Source organism: Geotrypetes seraphini, chromosome 3, assembly GCF_902459505.1.
Source record: "Geotrypetes seraphini chromosome 3, aGeoSer1.1, whole genome shotgun sequence".
In the NCBI taxonomy this organism is placed as follows: domain Eukaryota; kingdom Metazoa; phylum Chordata; class Amphibia; order Gymnophiona; family Dermophiidae; genus Geotrypetes; species Geotrypetes seraphini.
The window spans coordinates 260,068,451-260,095,170 of record NC_047086.1 but is presented as its reverse complement, the minus strand read 5'-3'; the positions used below and the strand labels follow the sequence as shown (position 1 = coordinate 260,095,170).

The 26,720-nt window shown below is 46.1% G+C and overlaps 1 protein-coding gene across 1 annotated transcript in view; it reads right to left on the bottom strand.

The window, feature by feature from the left end:
- Positions 1-26,720, bottom strand: part of POLR1B (RNA polymerase I subunit B) — a 185,312-nt gene that overhangs the window by 27,828 nt on the left and 130,764 nt on the right. Inside the window, exons 10-12 of the mRNA XM_033936548.1 lie at positions 24,190-24,323; positions 21,414-21,584; positions 6,885-7,041 (exon numbers count right to left, since the gene is read on the bottom strand). Coding sequence (XP_033792439.1) covers positions 6,885-7,041; positions 21,414-21,584; positions 24,190-24,323 — 462 coding nt within the window. The remainder of the gene's footprint in view (positions 1-6,884; positions 7,042-21,413; positions 21,585-24,189; positions 24,324-26,720) is intronic.

Below are 26,720 nucleotides of genomic sequence, written 5' to 3'. Positions count from 1 at the left end.
TGCTCAGGTTGTCCCACGTATAGGAGGATGTCATCTGCAAACATCGCTATTCGATGTTCTCTCTCCCCGCTCACTACCCCTACCAATGATGCATGCTGTCTAACAGCTATTGCAAGCGGCTCTAGGGACACCGCAAACAATAAGGGAGAAAGGGGGCATCCCTGCCGAGTTCCCCTGTATATGTGGAAGAAGTCAGTGTATGATTGATTAATCCGTATACATGCTCTCGGTTCTACATATAGAGCCCGAACCCACTCTCCAAACCTTCCCCCCAGACCCATCCTATCCATCACTTCCCATAGAAATCCCCAAAGAACCCGGTCAAATGCTTTCTCAGCATCAATCGATATCAAAACCGCCTTATCTCGGCTCTCCCCCACTTTCCATAGCAAGTTCAGAGTTCTCCTGATGTTATCACTCACCTGTCTCCTCTGAATAAACCCCGCTTGATCCTGATGGATCAAGGTAGGTAATACCTTTCCCAGGCGCTTAGCTAAAACCTTGGCCAGTATTTTGGCATCTATATTTAGCAGAGATATGGGTCGGTAAGAACCACAGAGTAAGGGATCTCTTCCTGGTTTAGGCAAAATCACCACTCCTGCTTCCCCCATCGTTGGCGGAAGCCTACCTCCCCCAGATATTCCATTAGCTACTCTAACTAAAAGGGGCCCCAAGAGCTCCGAAAATTGTTTATAGAATCGGCTAGTGTACCCATCCAATCCTGGCGATTTACCGTGCTTCAACTCCCCAATCACCCCTAGAATCTCTGACAACTGTACCGGCTCTCTTAAGTATTCCTGATCTGAATCTGGTAACACCGGTATCTGCAACGAATCCAAAAATCTAGTCTGCGCTCCTTCCTCCATGGGCCCCGGGCGCCCATAGAGTTCCGAGTAAAAACTTTTGAACTCCTGCTGAATAGTGGAATCCCTGACTTGTATTTCCCCCCCTACTTCCCTTGTGATTCTTGTAATAGTATTCCTGGCTTGTTTAATCTGAATATATCTCGCGACTTGTGCACTAGCTTTATTACTATGTTCATAAATATTAATTCGGAATCGCTCTCGCTTTCGTTCCATTTCTTCTACTTGAAGTTGATATAATTCATCCCTAACTCTTTGTAAGGATATCAGTGATCGGGCATCTCTCCTATTCTGATGTTGCATTTCCAATTGAGTCAACCGGGTTCGTAGTTGAAGAAAGGTTCGGGCTCTATGTTTTTTAAATCTAGCCCCCCATTTGATAAATTCGCCCCTAATAACCGCTTTAAGAGCGTCCCACAAGATAGCATCAGATACTTCCCCATTATCATTCAAAGTTAAATAGTCCCCAATAAGACGGTCTACCGCATCAACCACCTGAGGGGAACTCAGCAGGGATTCATTGAGTCGCCAATAGGTACCACCCCCTGGATCTAACAATTCCGTGCAAGTTATCCAAACCGGTGCATGATCTGACACATGCATCGGTTCTATCTCTGCTGCACGCAGCCCCCCTGCTAGATTTCTGTGAATCCATATCCCATCCAATCTCGTGTAAGTATTTTGTGCATGTGAATAGAAAGTGTAAGCCTTTTGTGTACCATGTAATAGCCGCCACCCGTCTACTAGCCCCAGGGAGCCCATTAAAGCCCTGAGCTCTGCAGCTGGTTTCCGCAGAGACCTGCGTCCCCCTCCTGAATGGTCCAGTGCAGGTTCAGGAGGGACATTAAAGTCTCCCCCCACAAAAATCGCACCTTGTGCAAAAGTACCCAATGCTCTCCTCAATTTCCTATAAAAAGCTTCCTGACCTACATTAGGACCATAGATATTAATAATGGTTAGTGTGCGACCCTGTAGTGTGCCCCGTACCGCCAGACACCTCCCTTCCCCATCCCTGTATTCCTGGTCAACCTGCAGACCCAGTCCCTTTCGTGCCAAGATAGCCAATCCCCCTGCCCTTTTGGATGCTCCCTCTCCCTGGTGGGTCCAGATCATGTCAAACTGCGGCCGCCGAAGCAGCGAGGTATCTCGGGGCCTTAGGTGTGTCTCTTGAAGAAGACAGATATCCCACTTCATACGCCCCAGTTCCCGAAAAACAATACTCCTTTTGCCTGGGCTATTTAGCCCATTTACATTCCAAGATCCTATAGTCAGCCCAGGGGGTAATCCCGGTGATCTCCCATCCCCCAGAGCCCGTCGTCTGCCGAATCCCTTACCAACATCTCCTCCCCTCCCCCCTCCCCCCCTCCGATTAGCTGATTCCCCAAGTTTTGAATCAGCCATGATAAGAAGTGAGTCAAACTGAAAAGGCCCATAAAGACACATCCCTTAATGCTTACCCTCATTACCCCCCCTTCCATTCACACACTCATTCGCAATAAGTCACTTATAACATATTTCCCCCTATCTACCATAAGTCCAAAGAACCAACATGTTCTATAAAATTCAACCACCCTGAACAGCATAATCTGTGAATGCCAAAAACATCCACTCTATTTTCTAATACCAACATTAGAGTCCCATTCCCTACTAATGTGGGAATATTCTTGAATTAGCCATTGTAGTCCAGACTGAGTCTCCCTATCCCGTAGCAGACGTGGAAGGCAAGTTTTCCTCAGCCCCGCGTAGTTTGTCGCTTAATGTTGTCTCCTGTTCCAGGCCACCCTGGCTCCTGGGAGAGATATCCAGAGGCATCCGACATCCAAGTTCTTTCAATGCCATCCAAGCATCGAGGACATTATCCACCTTTCTGTGAGTCCCATTTATAGTAAAATGCAAGCCAAAGGGGAAAAGCCACCTATATCTATACCCTTCGGCTCGCAACAATTGGGTGATTTCTTTGAAAGTTCTTCGCTTCTGTAATGTAGTTAGAGCTAGGTCCTGGTATACCCCAACTTTCAGCCCCTGCCACACAAATTCCGGGCGACGTCTGGCAGCTTGCAACACCTTTTCTTTCAGCTGGAAATCAGCAAAGCAGGCAATTATATCTCGGTTACCAGGACCCCTCAATGGGCCCAGACTTCTATGTGCTCTCTGCAAATCAATCACCGGTGGCTCTATATGGCCCTCATCTGCAAGCAAGGCTATACAAAATTCAGAGACCACTTCCCTAGCATCTTTAAAGCGTTCCAGGTCAGGTACCCCTTTGAAACGCAGGTTATTTCTCCTGGAGCGGTTCTCCAGGTCCTCAACCTGTTTCTTCAATTCCTCCATATGTGCTGCAGTAGTATCCATGGTAGCTGTTCTTTCCTTCTCCACCTCTTCCACGTGGCTCAACCTTTCCTCTGCAACCTGGACCCTGCCGCTCAGCTCACTTACTTCTGCTCGAAGCTCCCCCAGCGCAGCTTTGACATCAGTTCTCAGACCCACCATTTCTGCTTTGAGGTCTCTGAACCACAGTTCCATCTTCCCTTCCATACCGCAATCAGACGGTAGAGTTCCGGTCTGCAGGGGCGCTGGTGGCTCTGGCGCGTTCGGCTCCGCCATCTTGGATGCCGCTATCGGGGAGCCGGGAGCTTGCGAGCGAGTTTTCACCGACTTAACGCTGGTGAAGTGAAATTTTTCCAGCCGCCTCCGACTCGCCATGCAATCCGCCGTCGGTATTCTCCGTGGGTGATGTTCGCTTCTTCGCGATAAGCAATTTTATTTGTGATCGCCGCGAGCCCCGTCAGAGCTCTGAGTTTAAGCGGCCATCTTCCGTGGTGACGTCACTCCTCTCCCAAGTGATTTGGTTTTACTGTAATTTCTGCATTAAGTGGATTTGCACACCCCAAGCTCGTTAAATCCTGATGCACTTCTAGCTTTTCCTGTATCAGACTTTGCAAGATTAATAAATGGAGCATCCTTATGCCTGCCAGTTAAGGGATGAAAAACAAATGCCTATAAAGTTCAAATTAAAGCTTGACTGAACTTGAACTTTCTTGATTTCATTCTTCCTGGCTGACCACTTTATCTTCCACAATAACCGGAAGGTACGTCCCTTGGGAGGGGAGAGAAAAGAGAAGGGAAGCTGGCATTCACACGTTAGAGCCCCAGAGGGAAGCTTACAACTTGCTGCAGGCCTTCCTCGCTGCCGGGTCCTGCCTTCGCAGAAACAGAAAGTAGGCAGGACCCGGCAATGAGGAAGACCCGAAGCAAGTAAAAGCATGCTGGCAAAAAAAAAAGGCAAGCGTCAAAGAAAATTTTCGGCAGCAAGTCAGCCCGGGAAGGAGCATCGACGGCAGCAGCAGGATTCGCCAGGCAGTCATCTAAATTAGCCAGATGGAGCGCCCGGCTAAAAGGCCCTGGGGAGAACACAGGAATTAGCATATGCTAAAGAAAGGGGACTTATAAACCATCTTTATGTTGATTTGGCATTTCAAAGCTGACATTCAAAGTAGTGGGCACTGGAGGATTAAGTGACTTGCCCAAGGTCACAAGGAGCAGCACCAGAATTTGATCTCACAACCTCTGGGTCCAGTGAGCCACAGCTTTTCCTCTTATACATATCGGCTTCTTGGCATTTAGCACACACTATTCAATTAGCATGTGCTAAGTTTTAGGAAAAGGGCCCTATGTTTTTTTGTTGGGGGTTTTTTTTTTAACCTGGGGCAATGGAGAGTTATGTGATTTGCCCAGGGTCACAAAGACCTGCACTGGAAATTGAAGCCAGTTCCCAGGTTCTCAGCCTACTGCACTATTAGGTTACGCCTAATGTTAGCATTTGCAGGTATGACTATCTAGTTAGTTGCTTTTTCCATTAAAGTTATGGGCAAACAGCCAAACTTTCACCTGCTTCTTGAACTAAAATTGCTCTCAATTTACTTAAGAACATAAAAAGTTGCCACTGCTGGGTCAGACCAGGGGTCCATCGTGCCCAGCAGTCTGCTCCCACGGCGGCGCCCAAGTCAAAGACCAGTGCCCTGAGACCAGCCCTACCTGCATACGTTCCGGTTCAGTATGAACTTGTCTAACTTTGTCTTGAATCCCTGGAGGGTGTTTTCCTCTATAACAGCCTCCAGAAGAGCGTTCCAGTTTTCCACCACTCTCTGGGTGAAGAAGAACTTCCTTACGTTTGTACGGAATTTGTCCCCTTTTAACTTTAGAGTGCCCTCTCGTTCTCCCTACTTTGGAGAGGGTGAACACCCTGTCTTTATCTACTAAGTCTATTCCCTTCAGTATCTTGAATGTTTCTATCATGTCCCCTTTCAGTCTCCTTTTTTCAAGGGAGAAGAGGCCCAGTTTCTCTAATCTCTCACTGTACGGCAACTCCTCCAGCATCTTTTCCATTTTAGTCGCTCTTCTCTGGACCCTTTCGAGTCTTTCTTCATGTATGGTGACCAGTGCTGGACGCAGTATTCCAGGTGAGGGCGTACCATGGCCCGGTACAGCGACATGATAACCTTCTCCGATCTGTTTGTGATCCCCTTCTTAATCATTCCTAACATTCTGTTCGCCCTTTTCGCCGCTGCCGTGCATTGCGCGGACGGCTTCATCGATTTGTCGACCAGTACTCAAATGATTTCTTCTTGTCCCTCAAAAATGAGACATTGGGGCTGGACTAACATGCACAAAAAGTAAGCAGTAAGAACATTTATCAGGGTCTCTCAATTTCTAGTGAAGGGAAGGACTGGAGAAGAATGAGATGTGATTTTTTGTTCCCTGTCGTGCTCCTAGTGATGCCGTCATCAGGGACGTGGCAGAGGAAATTAGGCCAGTAGAAGACCTGAAGCAGCGTGTTTACTGTGCCTGGGAAGCTACTGGAGCTGCGAGGTTTGTCAGCTGTCTAGCGGTGGGAGGATCGGCTGGGAGGATCAACGGGGGTTTCTGGTGTGCCGGGTAGGGTCGGTGCCGGGGGAGGGTTTAAAAACATGCTGCTCAGGGGGATGGGAGGCAGGCAGGCAGACTGGCATTGGGGGGTTTCAATGGAAGGGGGATGGGAGGCAGGCAGGCAGGCTGGCATCAGGGAGTGGGTGGAGGAGTTTCAATGGAAGGCAGGCAGGCTGGCATCGGGGGGGTGGGGTGGTTTCCATGGAAATATGCTGCTCAGAGGGATGGGAGGCAGGCAGACAGGCTGGCATCTGGGGGGGTGTTCAATGGAAGGGGATGGGAGGCAGGAAGGCAGGCTGGCATCGGAGGGGGTGGAGGGAATCAATGGAAGGCATGCAGGCAGGCTGGCATCAGGGGGGGGAGTTTCCATGGAAACATGCTGCTCAGGGGGATGGGAGGCAGGCAGGCTGGCATCGGAGGCTGGTGGGTATAAATAGAAACATGCTGCTCATGGGGATGGGAGGCAAGCAGGCATCGGGGTGGGGCTGGGACAAAGTCTGGAAGATAAGATGGGGACATAGGAAGGAAGCACTGGGGGCACTAAAGACATAGAAAGGGGCACTGAGGGTACTAAGGACAAAGGATGCACTGAGGGCACTAAGCAGGACAGAGGCACTGGGGGCACTAAGGACACGGGAAGGAGGCACTGGGGGCACTAAGGACATAGGAAGGAGGCACTGGGGGCATTAAGGACACAGTACGCTGGCACTGGGGCACTAAGGACACAGTACGCAAGCACTAGGGCACTAAGGACACAATACAGAGGCACTGGGGGCACTAAGGACATGGGAAGAAGGCACTGGGGGCATTATGCACACAGGAAGGAGGTATTGGGGGTACTAAGGACGTAGGAAGGGGTACTAAGGACATGGGAAGGAGGCACTAGGGGCACTATGGACACAGGAAGGGGCACTAAGGACATAGGAAGGAGGCACTGAGGACACAGGGAGAGACACAGACAGAAAAAATGACAGACAGGCAGTGTGCAAGGAGAGAGAGAGACAAAGAAAAAAATTACCTAGACAAGACAGACATCTACTCTAGCACCCATTCATATAATGGGCTTAAAGACTAGTACATTTATATGTTACTTACTCATTTGGCATTGGTACATGTTTCTGGGACTCTGGTTGTGGTCAGAGAACGGGATGAAGTTAGCTACCACACTCATCATACTGTGAGGAAACAACTCCTGGTGTGTGGTCATGCCAGGCACAATCTCGCCTTCAAAGACAGCAATGTTCAGAAAGACCTGCAAGTGCAAGAAAATTAAAAAGCTAACCTAGATTTATTTTTCATATGAGCAAAAAAATATCCTAAACAACAATATGTAGTTAGAAGGTCCTTCCACCAACACCACACTTCACTTTCACTGAGGATATAAAAAGGTTTCAGGCAGGAATCCATCCCCTGCCATCAAAATGAAGGGCAAAGGTAAATAAACAGGAAATAAGATTTAAAACAAATGTAGTGCATTCAATTACTCAAACTTCCCAGACAGGCCCATAAAACCAGTCTTCTCAGAAGGTTTCTGGCCAGGGCATTTATTACTTATTAAAAAAAATTATATCCCACTACATCCATAGTTCTGAGCAGGTTCCATAAAAACATACATAATCATATTATAACTAACAAACAACATATAAAACTCAAATAAAATTTGATTTTACAGCTGTTCTCACAGAAAACTTTACAAACACATGGTAAACCAAAAGTCTACCTACAACAAATAACCTTCAGTATCACCAGAATCATAATAGTCACTGCATGAAAAAACTATTAGATCCAAAGCTCTGACAGACTCCTTACATTTCAGTGTTCTCCCTAGGGCTTTTCAGCTGGGCGGTCCGCCCGGGTAATTTAGATGACTGCCCAGCTAAATTCTGCTGCCTCCGCTGCTGCTCAACATAAAAAAAAAAAGCCGGCTTGAAGATTTCACCTTAGCCCGTAGCGAACTTATGCTCCGGGGCTTTAACTTGTGTGTGCCGGCTTCCCTTCTCTTCCCTCCGAAACCGGAAGTTATGTCTGGGGGGGGGGGGGAGGGAAGAGAAGGGAAGCAGGCACGCACATGTTAGATCCCCGAAGCATAAATTTGCTACGGGCTAAGGCGGGAGACATAAGAACATAAGAAGTTGCCTCCGCTGAGTCAGACCAGAGGTCCATCCTGCCCAGCGGTCCGCTCCCGCGGTGGCCCATCAGGCCTAATTGCCTGAACAGTGTCCCTGACTAATTTTGTAACTGCCTCTAATCCTCTAATCCTAGACAGGTCAGTGAAGTTTTCCATTTGCTCTTCTTGCTGCCGGGTCCTGCCTACTTTCATTCCGCGAAGGCAGGACCCGGCAGCATTTCCCCCAATCGATTGTGATCTTGGGCCGATCAGCCTTCTTCTCCGACGTCAGAATTGACATCGGGGAGAGGAATGCTGGTCGGCCCGAAGTAGGGAGAGGTTGGTGGGGGCGGCGGCCAGCGGCTTTGGGGCCTGTTCCCCGATGGCAGTGACATTGGCAGTGGCTTGGGGGAGGGCAAGGAGAAAGAAAGTAAGAGGGCAGGAAGAGAAACAGAAAAAAAAGAAAGGGGGCATGAAGAGAGAAAGAAAGAAAGGGCAGGAAGAGAGGAAGAAAAAGTTGGGGGGAGGGGAATGAGGTCAGGAGGAGAGGAAGCATACAGGCTGAAAGAAGGGAAGAAAGATTGGATGCACAGTCAGAAGAAGAAAGTGCAACCAGAGACTCATGAAATCACCAGACAATAAGGTAGGAAAAATGCGTTTATTTTAAAATTACTGATCAAAATGTGTCTGAATTTATATCTGCTGTCTATATTTTACACTATGGTCCCCTTTTACTAAACCGCAATAGCGTTTTTTAGCGCAGGGAGCCTATGAGCGTCAAGAGCAGCGCTGGGCATTCATCGCAGCAAACTGCTATCGTGGTTTAGTAAAAAGGGAGGGGGTATATTTGTCTATTTTTGTATGGTTGTTAGTGAGGTGACAGTGCATAGAGTCATCTGCTTTGACCTCTTTGAGAAAACCCCGGAATAGGAATGATTATTAACATTTTCTCTGCGTACAGCGTGCTTTGTGGTTTTTTAAAAATTTTTTTATTGTTAGTAGATCATTTTGACTTGGTCATTTTAAAAGTAGCTCGCAAGCCCAAAAAATAGCCAATGGTAGACTTCAGAGGGTGGTGGTTAACGGTACCCTCTCTAAAACGTCAGAAGTGACAAGTGGAGTACCGCTCCTTTTCAACTTATTCATAGGGGACCTGACTCAGGGGCTTCAAGGTAAAATAACACTATTTGCCGCCGCCGCCGCCAAACTATGTAACATAGTGAGTGGCTCCGATTTACACGATAGTATGACTCAGGACCTGTTTTTGTTGGAACGTTGGTCATCTACCTGACAGCTGGGCTTCAACGCCAAGAAATGCTAGGTATCCATATTCAAGTTTCATCACGGTGCTCTGGTTTTGGCTCCAGTATTTGTCACTTCCGTTCACCAGGTCTGGCTATCCGTTACCGTCTTATATTTTAAAGACTCACTCGTTATAATTAGCGGTGATTCACACATCTCTTCGTAATGGACATGTCCGATTTTAGCATTTGGATCTTAGTACTATGGGTTTGGTCTTTTCTGGTTTCCTTTCTATAGTATGCTTTTCGTCTGGAGTCTTTTGGGTTTAGAATTACATTTTATGACGTATTTTTGTGGTTATAATTGTATGACATGTCTAAATTGGTCAAGTTATCCATTCTTTCTATTATTTTTTGTCCCCTCATACAGTGGAAGACCGCCCCAGGTGCCAGCCCTAGGGGGGTACACAGCCGGCTGGATCCAGAACCTTCCAAGCTGCTCTAAATGGCACCTGCACCTCAGCACGGCTGCCGTACTTATTCTGAAGCAGAATCAGCAGCCGCACTGAAGTGCAGGAAGGTCCCACGATGACTGCATTTGCCGCCTCTACCTCCGGAATTGCGGAACCTTGCTGCAATTCCCTGTGTCTGCCAGCCCACTCCCTCCAACGTCACTTACATCTTCCAGAGGCAGAGGCAACAGAAGCAGTCATCATGGGACCTTGCTGGTTTGGAGGGAGAGAGGAGTATAGAAGGGTGGTGGAGGGAGAAAAAGGAGGTCAGGGTGGTAAGGAAGGGTGGTGGAGGGAGAGAAAGGGGGTAGATGCTGATGGAATTGGTATGCAGGGAAAGGAGAGAGAGACATAAGGGGGAAGGATACTGGATGGAATTGGGTTGGGGGAAGGGAGAGGAGAGAGTGAAATGCCAGACCATGGGGGTGTGGGAGAGGGAAGGGAAGAAGAGGAGAAAGATGCCAGACCATTGAAGAAGGGAAGGGAAGAAGGTGGATGCCAGAATAATAGGGGTGAAGGGAGAGATGGAAGAGGAATACAAGGAGAGAAGATGCCATATAGAAGGGGCAGAGAGAGGGTAGACAGTGGATGAAAGGAAGAGAGTGTCAAGACTATGAGGAAAGCAGAAACCAGAGAAGACAATGTAGAAAAAAAATATATTTATTTATTTTTTTGCTTTAGGGGAGATGCATCGCTGTTTCTGTGGTGTTGCATTGTATACAGAGTCCAGCTTCTTGGTAGTTCAATTTAACCTTTGTCTACGTTTTTCTATTTTATCCCCCCTTTTACAAAACTGTAGAGCGTTTTTTTAGCACTGGCCATGGTGGTAATTGCTCAGAATTCTATAAGAGTCTGAACTGTTACCACCATAGCTAAAAACCACATTACAGTTTTGTAAAAGGGAGAGGGGTTAGTTTGTGATTACATATTCCATACTAGGCGAAGGTGTGTTCGAAAGACATGGTGACACCAGGAAGTATTTCTTCACAGAAAGAGTGGTGGATCACTGGAACAAGCTTCCAGTGCAGGTGATCAAGGCCACCGGCGTGATTGACTTTAAGAATAAATGGGACATCCATGTGGGATCCTTACGAGGGTCGAGATAAGGAACTAGGACATTGGCACTTAGACTTAATGGGGTGGGTCAGTAGAATGAGCAGACTTGATGGGCTATAGCCCTTTTCTGCCATCATCTTTCTATGTTTCTATGGTTTTCAGTTAGGATTGACTGTGTAGGATTGATCTGTACTAGTCTGGCTTGTTTAGTTTTACAATGGGTGTATTGATGTACTGCTCACTGCAATATGTAAGATGCTGCCTTTTCCTAGGCACACTCTTGTGTGATGTGTGGATTGTTACTAAAAATCATGTTTTTCATACAGATGGGGGGGTGTCATAAATTGATGGGTCTCGGGTGTCACATATGCTAGTTATGCCACTGCCTTCATAGTTTATATCTAATCCACAAGCCTGCTTTTAGGACCTACAGGGTATGTATTCCTCTGATTCATGACAATTTCACTTCTCATGTTATCTTACCATTCTTTTTATTATACAACTGCCCAGATAAGCATCATTCTTTGATGTGATTGGACCTTGAAAATAATGGCATCAGTGTTCTCCCCAGAAATTTTTTCCAGCCATGAAAAAACATTTGCTGCATTTAGTGTGCCACAAAAAACATTTGCTCAGTTTAGTGTGCCGGAGTTAAAAAAGTTTGAGAGACGCTGCTCTGTACCATTTGAAAGAGGGCAAATATCTAATTATTCTAGAATTGGATACTTCTTAAATTTAATATATATATTATGGAACAAGTGTCAAACCTTAAGAAAGCATTGGAAAATAACTAATAATAATTAACTAATACAAATAGTACACATTTAGGGCTCCTTTTACTAAGCTGCGATAGTGGTTTTACCGCGCGCTTAGCTCACGTGGAATTGCCGCACATGCTAGACGGTTAGTTCTAGCCGTGTAGCGTGGCAATTCTGCACGCGCTAAAAGCACTATTGCAGCTTAGTAAAAGGAGCCCTTAATTTTCCCCACCACCAAATTTCCCTGTCCCGCCCCACCTGGCTACTTTTTCATGCCATCCGGCTGGAAAAAATTTCTGGGGAGAACACTGTATTTGTATCTTAACCCCCAAAAACCTCACCTTCATCTGTACCCTCCCTAAGCCACCAAAATGAAGCTACTCTCTCTCAAGCCCAGAACACCCTACTGATAATCCTTCTTATAACCAGCTGGGGGACAGTAGCACACACCTTCTTACCTACTCCCTCAACAACTACAAACAAAATCCACCACCCAAACAGGAGAATTTCAACAGACAGAAACTCAACCAACAAACCAACACCCAACACCACATCACACCAACATGGGGAAGAAGACCAATACATGCTAAGACTAAACCTCACCCACACTCTAAACCACTCATCTACCCCAAAAAATCTCACAATTTTCATACAAGAACCACCACACTTTCATGCGCATATTTAAACATCAGAGCCATAGACCCAAAAACAGACCTTATAAAAAACTGGATAATAAATGAAAACCTGGACTGCCTCTTCCTCACAGAAACCTGGCTAACCTCTGACACGGACCCCAGAATAACTGAAGTCTGTCAACAGGGATACAAAATAACAGTGGTCTGCAGAGAGAAAAAAAGAGGAGGAGGATTAGCAATCTTAACCAAAGACACCCTAACCCTTAACATAACTGAAAAAACATCCACTCCATACATTGACCTTTTAGCCTGTCAACTTTCAGGAACCACACTGAAAGACATACTAAACTGCATGCTCTGCTACATAACACCAGGAAACTGGAATACCGCAAGACCTGACTTTGAAGACATCATATATCAAAACTCACCAACAGCAGCATACAACCTAATTCTAGGAGATCTAAACCTACACCTTGAAGACCAATCTTCCAAACAAGAAGATAATTTTCTCTCATTTCTCAATGCCTTATCCTTCCAAATATTAAACCCACAAACCATGCATGAGAAAGGTCACCAATTAGACATCGCAGCCTTCATGACCCATCAACCATTCCAAACAGAAATTTATACATCCAATGGAACATGATCCCGCTCCCTCTGGTCAGACCACTACACATATACCTTCAACATCAACTGGACCAAAACCAAAACCACACCAAAAGCCAAAATAATAACCTACACATCATGTAAACACATCAAACCCACCAAATTATGGACTAAAATAGATGAAACAATCCAAGAAAACAACCCCAAGGATTTCATTTCACATTGGGACAAATTGAGCACCAAAACCCTTGATGAACTAGCCCCATCGCAAACCAAAACCAGAACCAGCAGACGATCTCACCAATGGTTTGACAACGAACTACTACTACTAAAAAGACAATGTAGACAACTAGAAAGAAAATGGAGAAAAACTAACCTAGAGCATATGAAAACCGCCTGGAAAAAAATTAACAAACAATACAAAACACAATTAAAGGAAAAGAGAAAAGCACACTATACCAAACAAATAGGTACAGAAATCCAAGACACCAAGAAACTATTTCAAATCCTAAAAGTCTTAACTGACACTAAACCCTACCTGACCACGAACAATACCCCCCTCAGCCACCCTACTAGCAAAATACTTCCAGAACAAAAATTACAAATGCCAGAGCTATCCTCAATGACACCACAACCCACCTCATTAAATGCACAATACACCCCACAGAAAAAGATTTTACCGCAGCAGACAGAGCATGGTCCCACTTCCCCAACGTACAATGGCCCAAATTCAACAAACTCTACAAAAAGTATAGCTATGCATTCTGCGACCTCAACCACTGCCCATCTTATCTCCTAAAAATTTCCAGCACAAAATACCAAGCTCTTCTCCTACAATGGATACAAACCACGCTTACTAAAGGCCTCTTCCCAACTGAACTCAGCAAGGCCTCTTCCCAACTGAACTCAGCAAAATCATCATCACCCAGATCCTAAAAGACCCAAAAGGACCAATAGACCAATCATCCAACTACAGACCCATTGCCTCGATACCACTCTATGTCAAAATAATAGAAGGGCTAGTAGCTAAACTCCTTACCAATTATCTAGAAGACCACAACATACTTCACCCCACGCAATCTGGCTTCAGATCCAACTTCAGCACAGAGACACTACTAGGATCCCTCATGGACACAGCAAGACAACACCTCAGCACAGGAAAAAAAATGATGCTCATATAACTGGACCTGACCGCCGCATTCAACCTGGTGGACCATACCATCCTACTTCAAATTTTGGACACAATAGGTATCACCGATAAAGTATACTCATGGTTTGAAGGAATCCTGAAATCCAGAACCTACATAGTAAAATTAGATAATGAAAAATCAGATCCTTGGGCCAACCCCTGCGGCGTACCTCAAGGATCCCCACTATCCCCTACCCTCTTCAACCGCTACACTGCCTCCCTCGGCACCCACCTGGACAAACAAGGCATCATGTCCTATAGCTATGCAGATGACATTACAATTCTCATACTTTTCGATCAACCACAGCCTTCCATGACAGCAACACTACATTGAACAATTGAAACAGTGGTGACTTAGATGAAAGACCACAAACTGAAATTGAATCCAGACAAAACAAAATTCATCCTCCTTGAAAACAACAAAATCCCAACCATAACTGACATAGAAATCAACGCAATTAACTACCCCATACAACCCACCCTAAAACTACTGGGAATGACAATAGACAGATGCTGCACCATGCAACCGCAAATCAATAAAACTATACAGAAATCTTTCGCCGTCATGAGAAACCTAAGACAAGTTCAGAAATTCTTTGAGATTACACAATTCCAGCTCATAGTACAATCCCTAATACTAGGCCTGCTAGACTACTGCAACATCCTTTATCTCTCCTGCCCTGCAACAATAACAAAACCATTACAAACAATTCAAAACACAGCACTGAGACTCATTTACTCATTGAGGAAACATGACCATGTTACAGAGGTCTACCTCAACTCACATTGGCTTCCAATTCCAGCAAGAATACTATTCAAATTCTATTGTTTACTACTTAAAACTATAAACGGAGACAGCCCAACCTACCTGAACAACTGCCTCATCCAAACCACCTTAACCAGGCACAGGAAAACTCACACCCCATTCACGCATCCTCCAATCAAAGAAGTTAAAAGGAAAAAACTATATGATGGCCTCCTGGCCACTCAAGCAGCAAAACTTGACAACCAAAATCTCCAATCCCCTGAAAATGACCCCAGATTACAAAACATTCAGAAAAAAAATTAAGACTCTACTGTTTAAGAAATTCCTGAAAAATACCTAACATGAGCGAAGACACATCTAATATACCGGACTCAGAGGAGCTCATGAGTGGGGAACAGGCCGAAAAATTGGAGCACATAGAGGTAAGTAAGGAGGATGTCCTCAAACAGATAGACAGGTTAAAATGCGGTAAATCACCAGGCCCGGACAGGATCCACCCAAGGGTTCTGAAGGAACTAAGACAAGAAATAGCGGGCACAATCCAGCATGTTTGCAACCTATCCTTGAAAACTGGTGAGGTACCAGAGGACTGGAAATTGGCGAATGTCACACCTATCTTCAAGAAGGGATCGAGGGGTGACCCCGGGAACTACAGGCCGGTGAGCCTGACTTCAATTATAGGGAAGATGGTGGAAGCTATGATCAAGGACGGCATTTGCGAGCACATCGAGAGGAATGGCCTACTGAGAACAAGCCAGCACGGATTCTGTAAGGGAAGGTCGTGCCTAACGAACCTTCTGTACTTCTTTGAGGGAATAAGCAGTCGGGTGGACAATGGGGAACCCATAGATATCATTTACCTCGATTTTCAAAAGGCTTTCGACAAGGTGCCACATGAAAGGCTGCTTAGGAAGCTGTGGAACCACGGGGTGGGAGGGGATGTGCACAGATGGATCAAGCACTGGTTGTCGGGTAGACTGCAGAGGGTCGGAGTGAAGGGCCAATATTCTGACTGGCGGGGAGTCACAAGCGGTGTGCCACAGGGATCGGTGCTGGGGCCGTTACTCTTCAACATATTTATCAATGACCTGGAAAAGGAGGCAAAGTGCGAGGTTATAAAATTTGCAGACGATACCAAACTGTGCGGCAGAGTTAGGTCCAGGGAGGAGTGTGAGGACCTGCAAAGGGACCTGGACAAGCTGGAAGACTGGGCAAACAAATGGCAAATGCGCTTTAACGTGGAAAAATGCAAGGTCATGCATATAGGGAAAAAGAACCTGTTGTTCAACTACAAATTGGATGGGGCCTTGTTGGGAGACAGCAGACTTGAGAGAGACTTGGGTGTGCTGGTGGATGCATCACTGAAGCCATCTGCACAGTGCGCAGCAACCTCGAAAAAAGCCAACAGGATGCTGGGCATCATAAAGAGGGGCATAACAACCAGGACGCGGGAAGTCATCATGCCATTGTATCGAGCGATGGTGCGTCCACATCTGGAATACTGCGTTCAGTATTGGTCGCCGCACCTCAAGAAGGACATGGCGGTACTTGAGAGAGTCCAAAGGAGAGCAACAAAACTGGTAAAAGGGCTGGAACACTGCCCATACGCCGAGAGGTTGGATAGGCTGGGGCTCTTCTCTCTGGAAAAAAGGAGGCTCAGGGGAGATATGATAGAGACCTTCAAGATCATGAGGGGCATAGAGAGGGTGGATAGGGACAGATTCTTCAGACTGAAGGGGACAACAAGTACGAGGGGGCATTCAGAGAAACTGAAGGGAGATAGGTTCAAAATAAATGCAAGGAAGTTTTTTTTTCACCCAAAGGGTCGTGGACACTTGGAATGCGCTACCGGAGGAAGTGATCAGGCAGAGTACAGTACAGGGATTCAAACAGGGATTGGACGGATTCCTGAGGGATAAAGGGATCGTGGGATACTGAGGGAGGAGCTGGGATGTAACACAAGTATAGAAAGCTAACCAGGTAATAAGTATAGAAACCCAACCAGGTCGTGCATGTGCAAGACCAGAGGGTTAGGACTTCGATGGGAAGATAGGACTTCAATGAGAAACCAAGGTGGCAAGGGAGCCCCTTCTGGTGATTCAGACAGGTCGTGACCTGTTTGGGCCGCCGCGGGAGCGGACTGCCGGGCAGGATGGACCTATGGTCTGACCCGGCGGAAGCACTGCTTATGTTCTTATATACTGCTCAAAAAATCCCTGAAAAGACCTAACACCACAACTCCTCTTCCTTCCCTCCACAAAAACACTCCAACCCCCAGAAACAACCTACTCTACTCTCTATTTCCCGTGAAAATGACCAGTCATTTTTTGTAACCCACCTTCTATAACTCTTTTGTAATCCGCCTTGAACCGCAAGGTAATGACGTAATAGAAATCCCTAATGTAATGTAATGTAATCTTGTCTTCTGTTTAACACACTGGAGGTAATTTTATAAAGTAATTTTCATATGTATGTGGTCACATACACGTATAAATGATCTCTTATAAAATACCCATTAAGCCCTAATTGACTGACACTGGGGCCAAACACCCGATAAATCACGATGTGAACTAGCTTCGCGAGAAATGGATGCCTCAATGCAGGTAGGCTGGTTGCCTTGTTAGTTGCAGACCTCTTTCACAGAGCCTGCGTCTTCTCCCAGGCAAAGCTGCCCCAGGGTCACCTGGTTAAGGTTACCAGATTTTACTTTAGTAAAATCCAGACCCCCCTAGACCCACCCCCAGGCCCGCCCAGTTCCACACTAGTCCCGCTCCCTGACCAAGTGCCGGGTTTTGAAAAGCTGTCCGAAAAGGACGACATGTCCAGGGAAATCCGGACATCTGGTAACCCTATACCAGGGACCTCTCCAGCATCAAAAAAACCTAAAATTCGGATAACACCTGAAAAATTATAAAAAGTTATCAGAGCAGATCAGAATGAAACCTTCTCAACTCGCTTGCAGAAGGAAAAACTGAAGGGGGCTCTACAGTCATTGGAAAAGGAGGTGGAGATGAAAAATGTAAATTTCATCCTTCTGCAATATAACTCGTGAGTGTAGGGAAATCACCTACAGTCAGGTCTTGTATGTCCATTGCACCAGAAACTGCTTTAGTATTTGTGTTAAGCAGAATATTAGGTTAGTAATAAATCAAATCAAATAAAAATATATTAATCTATGCATGTACTTAAAAATTACAGGCATGGACATTAACATGTTTCAGGGCAGATGTAGTTGTGATTTCTGCCACTTGCGTTAGTAAATGCCTTTATAAAATAGCACCTAAGTAGGTGCTTACTTATCCTCTTAAACCAGGCACACTGCTATAAAGATATCTTCAAAGTCTACATTAAGGAATACTTGAAAAATAGCAAATGAACATTTTGCTTGTCATACCTCTTCATTTTTTACAGCATCAGGGCCAGATTAAAGGATAGGCCCAGTAGGCACATGCCTAGGGTCTGAAATTGTTAGGGGGTTCACTGAAGGAGGGCAAAGAGAGAGCCCCCCCCTTTTTTTCCAAACTGCAATGGGCGGCATCAGGCCCCCCTCCACTCGATGCAACTCAAGATCGGCAACGGGCCCCCCCCGGCACTCAAGATCAGCAACGGGCCTCCTTCTCCCCCCGGCATCAACAGCACTTCAGATCGGCAATGAGGTGCTTAGCCCAAAGCTTCCTCTCTGACGCAGCTTCCTGTTTCCGTCCAGGCAGTTCTAGTCAAAGGGAAGCTTTGGACTGAGCATCGCGTTGCTGATTTGAAGTGCTGTTGATGCTGGCGGAGGCCCGTTGCCAATCTTGAGTGTCATCGCAGGGGGAGGGGCGTTGCCGATCTTGAGTATCATCCCGGGGGGGGTGTTGCCGATCTTGAGTGTCATTGTGGAGGGGGGGGGGCTGTTGCCAATCTTGTTGACAAAATTGGAAAGGTAAGACGGGAGAGAGATGGGCCTGTGGGGGATGGAGAGAATGGGGCAGATGATGAAGTGGGGGGGAAAAGAGAGAGAAGGAGCAGATAATGGAAGTGGGGAGAAGGGGGGAGAGAGAAGAGGGCAGATGATGGAAGTGGGGAGAAGGGAGAGCAAATGCTGAATGGAAGTGGAGAAAGAGAACAAATACTGGAGGGATAAAGAAAAAGGACATATGCTGGATGGGGAAGAATATAGTTAGTGAGATCATGGAGTGGTGAAGGAAAGGGGTGGCATGCTGTGGGTAGACACAGTGGAAAGAGGGAAACTGAGGACTGCATGATAAGAAAGAATTTAATTTAGACAGAGGCAGAAAAAAAAGAAGGAAGACCAGAGAAGGAAAGGGAAGAGCGAGGAGAGAAATGCCAGAGAACGGGGAGGAGACAGAGATATCAGATCTGAGCGGAGGAAATGAGAAGAGAGAGATGCTAAAAACCACAGGGGGGAGGGAAGTAGAGATGAAAGGAGAGAGATGCTAGACCATAAGAGAATAGAGGGAAACCAAAGGGGGGGGCGGTCAAAAAGAGAGATGGCAGGGGGAGACAAACAGTTTCTGGAAGGGGCAGACAGTGAATGGAAGAAAGAGAATGACAAGAAGATGAGAAAAGCAGAAACCACATGACAAAGGTAGAAAAAAATTATATTTTTTGGCTTTAAGATAAAGTAGTATTGTAGCTGTGTTGCTAAATGTTAAGAAATAGAAAATGGAAATATGGTGATCATTTTATTGGACTAATTTTAATACATTTTTGACTAACAGCGTTATACACGATTTTACAAACCGAGTATAACCATGCGCGTTATATTCGTGAGCACGTTGTACAAATTTTTTTTTACATAGTTCCCCCCCCCCGACGTCCGATTCACCCCGCAGGACCGCTCGCACCCCCACCCCGAAGGACCGCTCGCACCCGCACAGCCCCCCCCCCCCATCATGGAGAAGCTGCCTATCGTTGTCCTGCTGCTTCCTCTGCCAGTGGTCCCGCCCCTTCTCTGAGCCCTGCGTCTGCGCTGCTTCCTCTTCCGGCGGTCCCGCCCTTTCTCTGACGTCAAAGAAAGGGCGGGACCGCCGGAAGAGGAAGCAGCAGGACAACGATAGGCAGCTTCTCCATGATGGGGGGGAGGCTGTGGGGGTGCGAGCGGTCCTTCGGGGTGGAGGTGCGGGTGCAAGTGCGAGCGGTCCTTAGGGGTGGGGGTGCGAGCGGTCCTGCGGGGGGTGAATCGAACGTCGGGGGGGCATCAGGCTTTCAGGGTGGGGACAGGACTTCAAGGGGGGACAGGACTTCAAGGGGGAGAGGAGAGTCGGGGCGGCGAGAGGAGAGTCGGGGCAGGCGAAAGGAGAGTCGGGCGGCGACGGGAGAGTCGGGGCGGCATGTGTAGTATACGGTGTGTGCGCTATATAAAAATTTCTTTACATAAATTACAGTTTCCCGCGTGCTATACCCGTGTGCGCGTTATACACGGGTGCGCGTTTTACACGGGTTCGCGGTATATGAGTGAAAATACGGTAATTAAAAAATGTATTAGTCCAATAAAATGGTATTATCTTATTTTCCATTTTTGTTTCATTTTTAGTTGTTAATTTATAAAGTGATTTGTTATTTCTCTTTTTTTCAAATTTACATCTGCTATCTTTATATTTTGTTCAGTATTGGGGGATATGAACCACTGTTTCTTCACCCCCTAAACTGTACAGATCCTTCAGTTTGTAGCACAAGCCAGCATGTTGAATGTTCTGCACTGCTCCGATGGTCACAGAATTCCTATGATCGTCGGAACAGTGCAGAACATTCAGCCTACCCAGCCAGTTCTAAAAACCTCTTTTGTTAAAAAAAAAAGGGGAGGTTAGTTTGTGATTACTTATTCCATACTGGGTGAGGGTGGTTCTGTGTCCTGTGTGTATGAAAGACATGGTTTTCTGTTAGCATTGACCAGCCTTGTTTGGCGAAATGCATCAGGCATGGTTTCTGGGAGCACCTTAAATAAACCTGATTTGAATCTCCTTATTGTCTGTCGATCTTCTTTTCTTCCACAATGGATGCTCTTTGATGGACCGCTTGTCTTGTTGTTTTGTTATAAATTAACATACATGGAGTGGAACGTACCAGAGGAGTTATAGATTTGGTTGTTTATATATACAAATGGGTTAAAGTTGGACGACAGAGTGAGGAAGTTGAGAGGAGTTGCAAACTTGGTTATTAATATAGACTTATGTTTCGGATAGCATTACTGCTGTACAATGCATTTGAACACTTTTAAATACGGATGGAAAGGGTTCAGAGTTAAAGCCCTGAACAGCATTATAATCTTTTGAAAATGAAGAGGTACTGCATATGTGCCAGTTATGGGGAAACCTTTGTCCAAAGCTATCCATCTGAATACAAGGACAGTCCCTGAATCCTTCTCTGCCAACAGACACAAGAGAAGCTCTCATTCCTACTTCGTTTCCCCCCCCACCCAGTTAGAGGTTGTAAACTGAAAAAACACCATGAACACCTTCTTTCACATCAATTCAGAAAACGTCTAAAAACTCAACTATTTCTAAAGTATCTAGACAACTGACCCACTCATTTTCTTTCTCCTCCATAGTGATTCCTCTGTCCTATTAATCTCTTTCTCCTCAACAACGCATTTCCGGTCATATTAACTCTCTTCTTCCCCCCTCTTAAATTCAATCAATTTGTACCTCGCTTAATCTATTGTAAACCGCATAGAACTTAACGGTATTGTGGTATATAAACTGTTGTTATTATTATTATTATTACTAGTGTGTTCCTGCCAACCATGCTATACCTGTTCCAGGGTGCCTATCAGCTCTTCTTTGCCCACAGCCAGATTTCTCACTGGCCGTACCATTCTACAGGGGGTGGTGAACAGGAACAATCCTGGGTACAGACTAGCTTTGCTGGTCATTGGAATGAGGACAATTTCCATCCAGGGTGGAATTTTCTTCTCTCTCATAACCTGTGCACAAATGGCAGACACAGTCAGACAACACTTCAACCACATTTTCATAAATACCATACACCATCACCATCACAAGCAACTTCTGAATGAAGTTTCTATAACAATGCAATATTAAGCTGAAGAAATAAACAGAAAAACAGATATGAATGGTGTGCTCAAATTCTCTTATCCCACCGATTTTAATCTGTAGGTCACTATTCATTTTTTTTTGCAAAGATGTCAATTCAGATGACTTTAAAATATGCAATGTTGCCTCAGTAACTTCTAAAGAAAAATAGATAAGTATAGTGCAAAATTTAGACAGCAGTTATAAATTCTTTAAACTGACATTTCGATCACTAAATTGAAAATAAGATCATTTTTCTTATCTTTGTTGTCTGATGATTTCATGAGTCTCTGGTTGTACTTCCTTCTGACTGTGCATCCAATATTTCTTTCTTTCTGCCTTCTGCATGCTTCCTCTCCTCCAGATCTCATTCTCTTCCCCAACCAACATCTCTCTGTCCCTCCATAAGTCCAACTATTCTTCCTCTCTCCTCCACCCCTATTGGCAACGTCTCCCTTTCTCTCTCTCACTGTCTATCTAACTTTCTCTCATTCCCTCCCTTGCTGCAAAGGGAGTAAGGAAAGAGAGAGAGAGAGAGATCCAGGGTACATCTCTCCCACCCCCTCTACTGCCACATTCAACATTTCTCCCTCTGTCATCATGTGCAGCATTTTTCACCACTGCCCACCAGCCCTATGCCCATTTCTCCTTCTATCACCCCTATACAGCACCATTCCACATCTCTCCTTCCAACACTATGTCCAAAATTTCTCCCCCTTGCATCCCCTTCAATCTGTTCCTCAACACCACCATATCCAACATTTCTCCCTATCATCCTTCTATTCCCCATGCATTTCTACCTCATTCCTCTCTCTATGCCTAATTTTTCTTTCCCTATGTGCACCATATCTTTCTCTCTCACTCACACATTCATGTCCAACAATCCTTCCTTTCTACTCCCTCAGATAATATTAATAATAATTTATTTTTTTTATATACCGCCAAAGCCATGATAGTTCGAGGCGGTTTACAATAAGAGGTGCTGGACAAACAGTGAAGTGGTACAATACAGTGAAGTGGTACAATACAAAATCATCATATTTGAGGTACCGATACATTATAAGATAATTAGGTTACAATCGATTGAACAAATTTGTTTTTATTGCTTTTCTAAAATTGAAGTAGGATGAGGAATGCATGATAATGTTACCCAGCCAGTCATTCCATTTACCTGCCTGGGAGGCATGAGTTCTGTCCAGGAATCTTTTGTAGTGGCAGTCCTTTAAGGTTGGGAAGGAGAACATGTGAATTCTGCGTGTGGGCCTAATAGGACTGTCCAGATGTCCCAAGTTAGTGTTCCCTTCCTCCCTCCCTTCTGTGTCCCATGTTCATGCCCCCTCCCTTTCTTCTGTGTCCCAAGTTCTTGCCCCCCTCCCTGCCTTCCAGCCTCTGTCCCAAATTCGTGCCCCTCCCATGTCCTAACACGGTCCTTCCACCTCACCCTCCTCCTTTCTCCCTTTGTTCTTGCCCTTAATTGCTCACTCCAAGGCTGCACTTGCTCCCTTCAGGGCCGGGGGGATCCTGGGTCAGTGGGAGATCCCAGCTACCTCCTTCAGGGCCATCCAGCTGGGCTGCTCCTTCCTGCCTTCTGCTGCACAGGGATGCATCATGGGCAGCGGTTCTTACACGCTGCATGTGTCTGACCCACAAGCCTTCCCTCTGACGTCAAACTTCCGGGTCAGCCACGTGCAGCATGCAAGAGCCGCTGTCTGCGTCTCTGTGCGGCTGAAGACAGGAACAAGATGCCCAGCTGGATGGTCCTTAAGGAGGTAACTGGGATCCCCTGCTGACCCAGAAGGCTTCCCTCTGTCAGCTCTAACATCAGAGGGAAGCCTTCTGTTCTGGGTCAGCTTCGGCAGACGGGGAAATGCAGGGAGGGCATGGGATTCTCAGCAGCGGCTTTGGCGGAGGGGGTCGAGCAGGCAGGAGGACATGTGATCCCCGGCGGCAGCGATTAAGAAAAAAGGGGGGGGGGCAGGAGACCTGTGCAGTACCGCGTACCCCCCAACAAGCTGCTTATGTACTCCTAAGGGTACATGAGTCACGATTTGAGAAATGTTTTATCCTGGCAAGTATATTTTTTGTGAGTTGCCTACTGTGTGTACTTTTACCCGTAAGCATTCACAGGGCATACTTAGGTCAGTGAAGAAGAAAACCACACACACAGCTTTGGACTTCCAAAACTGTGCATGCTGTATTTATCGGCCTCAACTTTATTCTTATACAGAGTTTAGACTAAAAAGTACTTGTGCATTTTGTGTAAAACTGCAACTAAAAATACCCATATAGTTTGCAGCTCCATGGGAGAATGAGAACAGAACTGGCCCTTACTCTCTAGAGAATGTGATGCTGCTGCTGCTGCTCCTCTTCTTCATACAGCTTTGCTCTCCAATTTAACACGTCTTTTCTCAGGCACTACATGATCACGATCACACTACACTAACAGCAACAATACTGCTTACAGCTTTCTCTGTACATTCTGAAGTCTGAGCTAACCTTAAAGCTCCGGAGGGAATCAGCAATATTTGGGGCCAGATCCTTCTCAACCCAGCCCATCATAGCACCATCCATTATAACTGGGTAGCAGTCTGAATATGGCTGGCCTGGAGTTCCATCAACAGGGGTGACACCTGCAGAGAGGGGAGAAAGGAACTCAACAAACGAAGATTTTTAAACACAGAAAGCACACTTTAAAATACAATAACAATAAGCCAATGGAAATAAAGCTGCCTTTATAAATCTTGCCTGCCTCTCATAGTATTATTATTATTATTATGTTCTTGTATACCGCCATACCCAATGAGTTCTAGGCGGTTCACATCAATTAATTAATATCCGATCTGAACACGGATTTACAACATTTTGTCGGAGTTACAAGCAACGAGGAAGGAAATGTTGGAACATTTTAGCAGAAATTTATCGGAGTTACAGGCAGCGATGAGTTGGATTGGACGGAAAGAGGGAGGGAGAGAGCAACAAGGAGGGGAGGGGGGAGAAGCAACAAGGAGGGGAGGTGGGAGAAGCAACAAGGAGGGGAGGGGGAGAAGCAATAAGGAGGGGAGGGGGGAGAGCAACAAGGAGGGGAGGGGGAAGAGTACACTAGGGCAGGGGTGCCCACACTTTTTGGGCTTGTGAGCTACTTTTAAAATGACCAAGTCAAAATGATCTACCAGCAATGAAATTAAAAACAAACAAACCACAAAGCACACTGAAAGGCAGAGAAAATGTTAATTATCATTCATATTCCGGGGTTTTTTCAAAGAGGTCACGGCAGATGATTCTATGCAATGTCACCTCAGTAACAACCATACAAAAATAGACAAATATACCCCCTCCCTTTTAACTAAACCGCAATAGCCGTTTTTAGCACAGGGAGTTGCGCTGAATGCCCCGCGCTGCTCTCGATGCTCAAAGGCTCCCTGCGCTAAAAAACGCTATTGCGGTTTAGTAAAAGGGAGCCATAGTGCAAAATATAGACAGCAGATATAAATTCTCAAAACAGACACATTTTGATCACTAAATTGAAAATAAAATCATTTTTACTACCTTTTTTGTTTGGTGATTTCACGAATCTCTGGTTGCACTTTCTTCTTCTGACTGTGCATCCAATCTTTCTTCCCTTCTTTCAGCCTCCTGTATATTTCCTCTCCTCCAGACCTCATTCTCTCTCCCAACTTTTTCATTCTGTCTCCCTGCCTCCCTTCCTTTCTGTCTCCCTGTTACCCCTTCTTTCTGTCTCCCTGCCCTCCCCCAAGCCACTTGGTTTGCCGCTGCCGCCATCGGGGAATAGCCCCCAAGCCACTAACTCCCCAAGCTCTCCCTGTAGAAGCGTCACACTGACCAGCATTCTGCTCCCCGACGTCAATTCTAATGTAGGAAAGTTCCGGGCCAACCAGGCATTTATCCCCATTACATCCAGCCTGAGCCCCATCTCTCCTTGATTCAGCATTTCCCTTGTGTCTGTCAGAATTACCATTCCACCTATTTTCCAGCATCACCCTTCTTTGTGTCCATCTCATCTATATTCCTATTTCACCACTTTTTCAGAATCATTTGTCTCTGTCCTTGACTTTACCCCATGTTCACCATTTGCTCTTTCAATGTCTTTATCTCCCCCCCTTTTTCAGCATTACTTCTATGTCTCTATTTCACCTCCTCTTTTTCAGCACTACCTCCCTTCAGCATTGCTCCCTCTCTGTGTCCCTATCTCCTCTCCCCCTTTTCAACATTGCTCCATCTGTATTCCCTTCAACCCTCCATTTCAGTATTATTCCCTCTGTGTGCCAATCTAGCCTTTTTCAGAATTGCCTCCCTCTGTAAACCCATGTAAACCCTTTTCAGGATTTCTTCCTCTGTGTTAAACCACCACCACCCCTGCTTTCAGCATGTCCCCTCTGTATCTCTATCCTTATTCAGTAGGTCCTGCTTACCCTTTCTTTTCTTTGTGTCACTATCTCCATTTTCAGCTTTCCCCTCCTTTTCCTTTGTTACTGCACCCTGTAGCCAGAATCTTTCCATCCTCCCTCCACTCGGGCCCAGCCCGGTATGAAATATTTCCTTCTGTTTCCCTCCCCTCGCTCTTTCTTTCTCTTGTTCTACTCCCTCACCCACGAGTCCTGCATCTGGCCCTCTCTCTTCCACCTGCATCCAGCCACACACCCTGCTCTGAGGCCCTCTTCAGCAACTTGTCTGCAACGGTGATCAAGACAGGTTGCCGACATCAAGGCCTTCCCTCTGCGAGTCCTGCCTTTGTGGAAAAAGGAAGTTGAAACAAGCGGGACTCGCAGAGGGTTGGCCCCGACGTCAGAAGCTTGTGTCGATCGCTGCTGCTGACAAGTTGCTGAAGAGAGCCGCGGAGCAGGGGGTGTGGCTAGATGCAGGTAGAAGGGAGAGGGCCAGATAGGAAGGCTGCTGGAAGAGGTAGAAGCTCCGGAGCATGACACCGACCCTGGCCAGGATGATTTCTTTTTCGGGCTGCTGCCGCTGCCCCCCCCCCCCGGAAATGACAAAAAACAGACTAAAGTGGA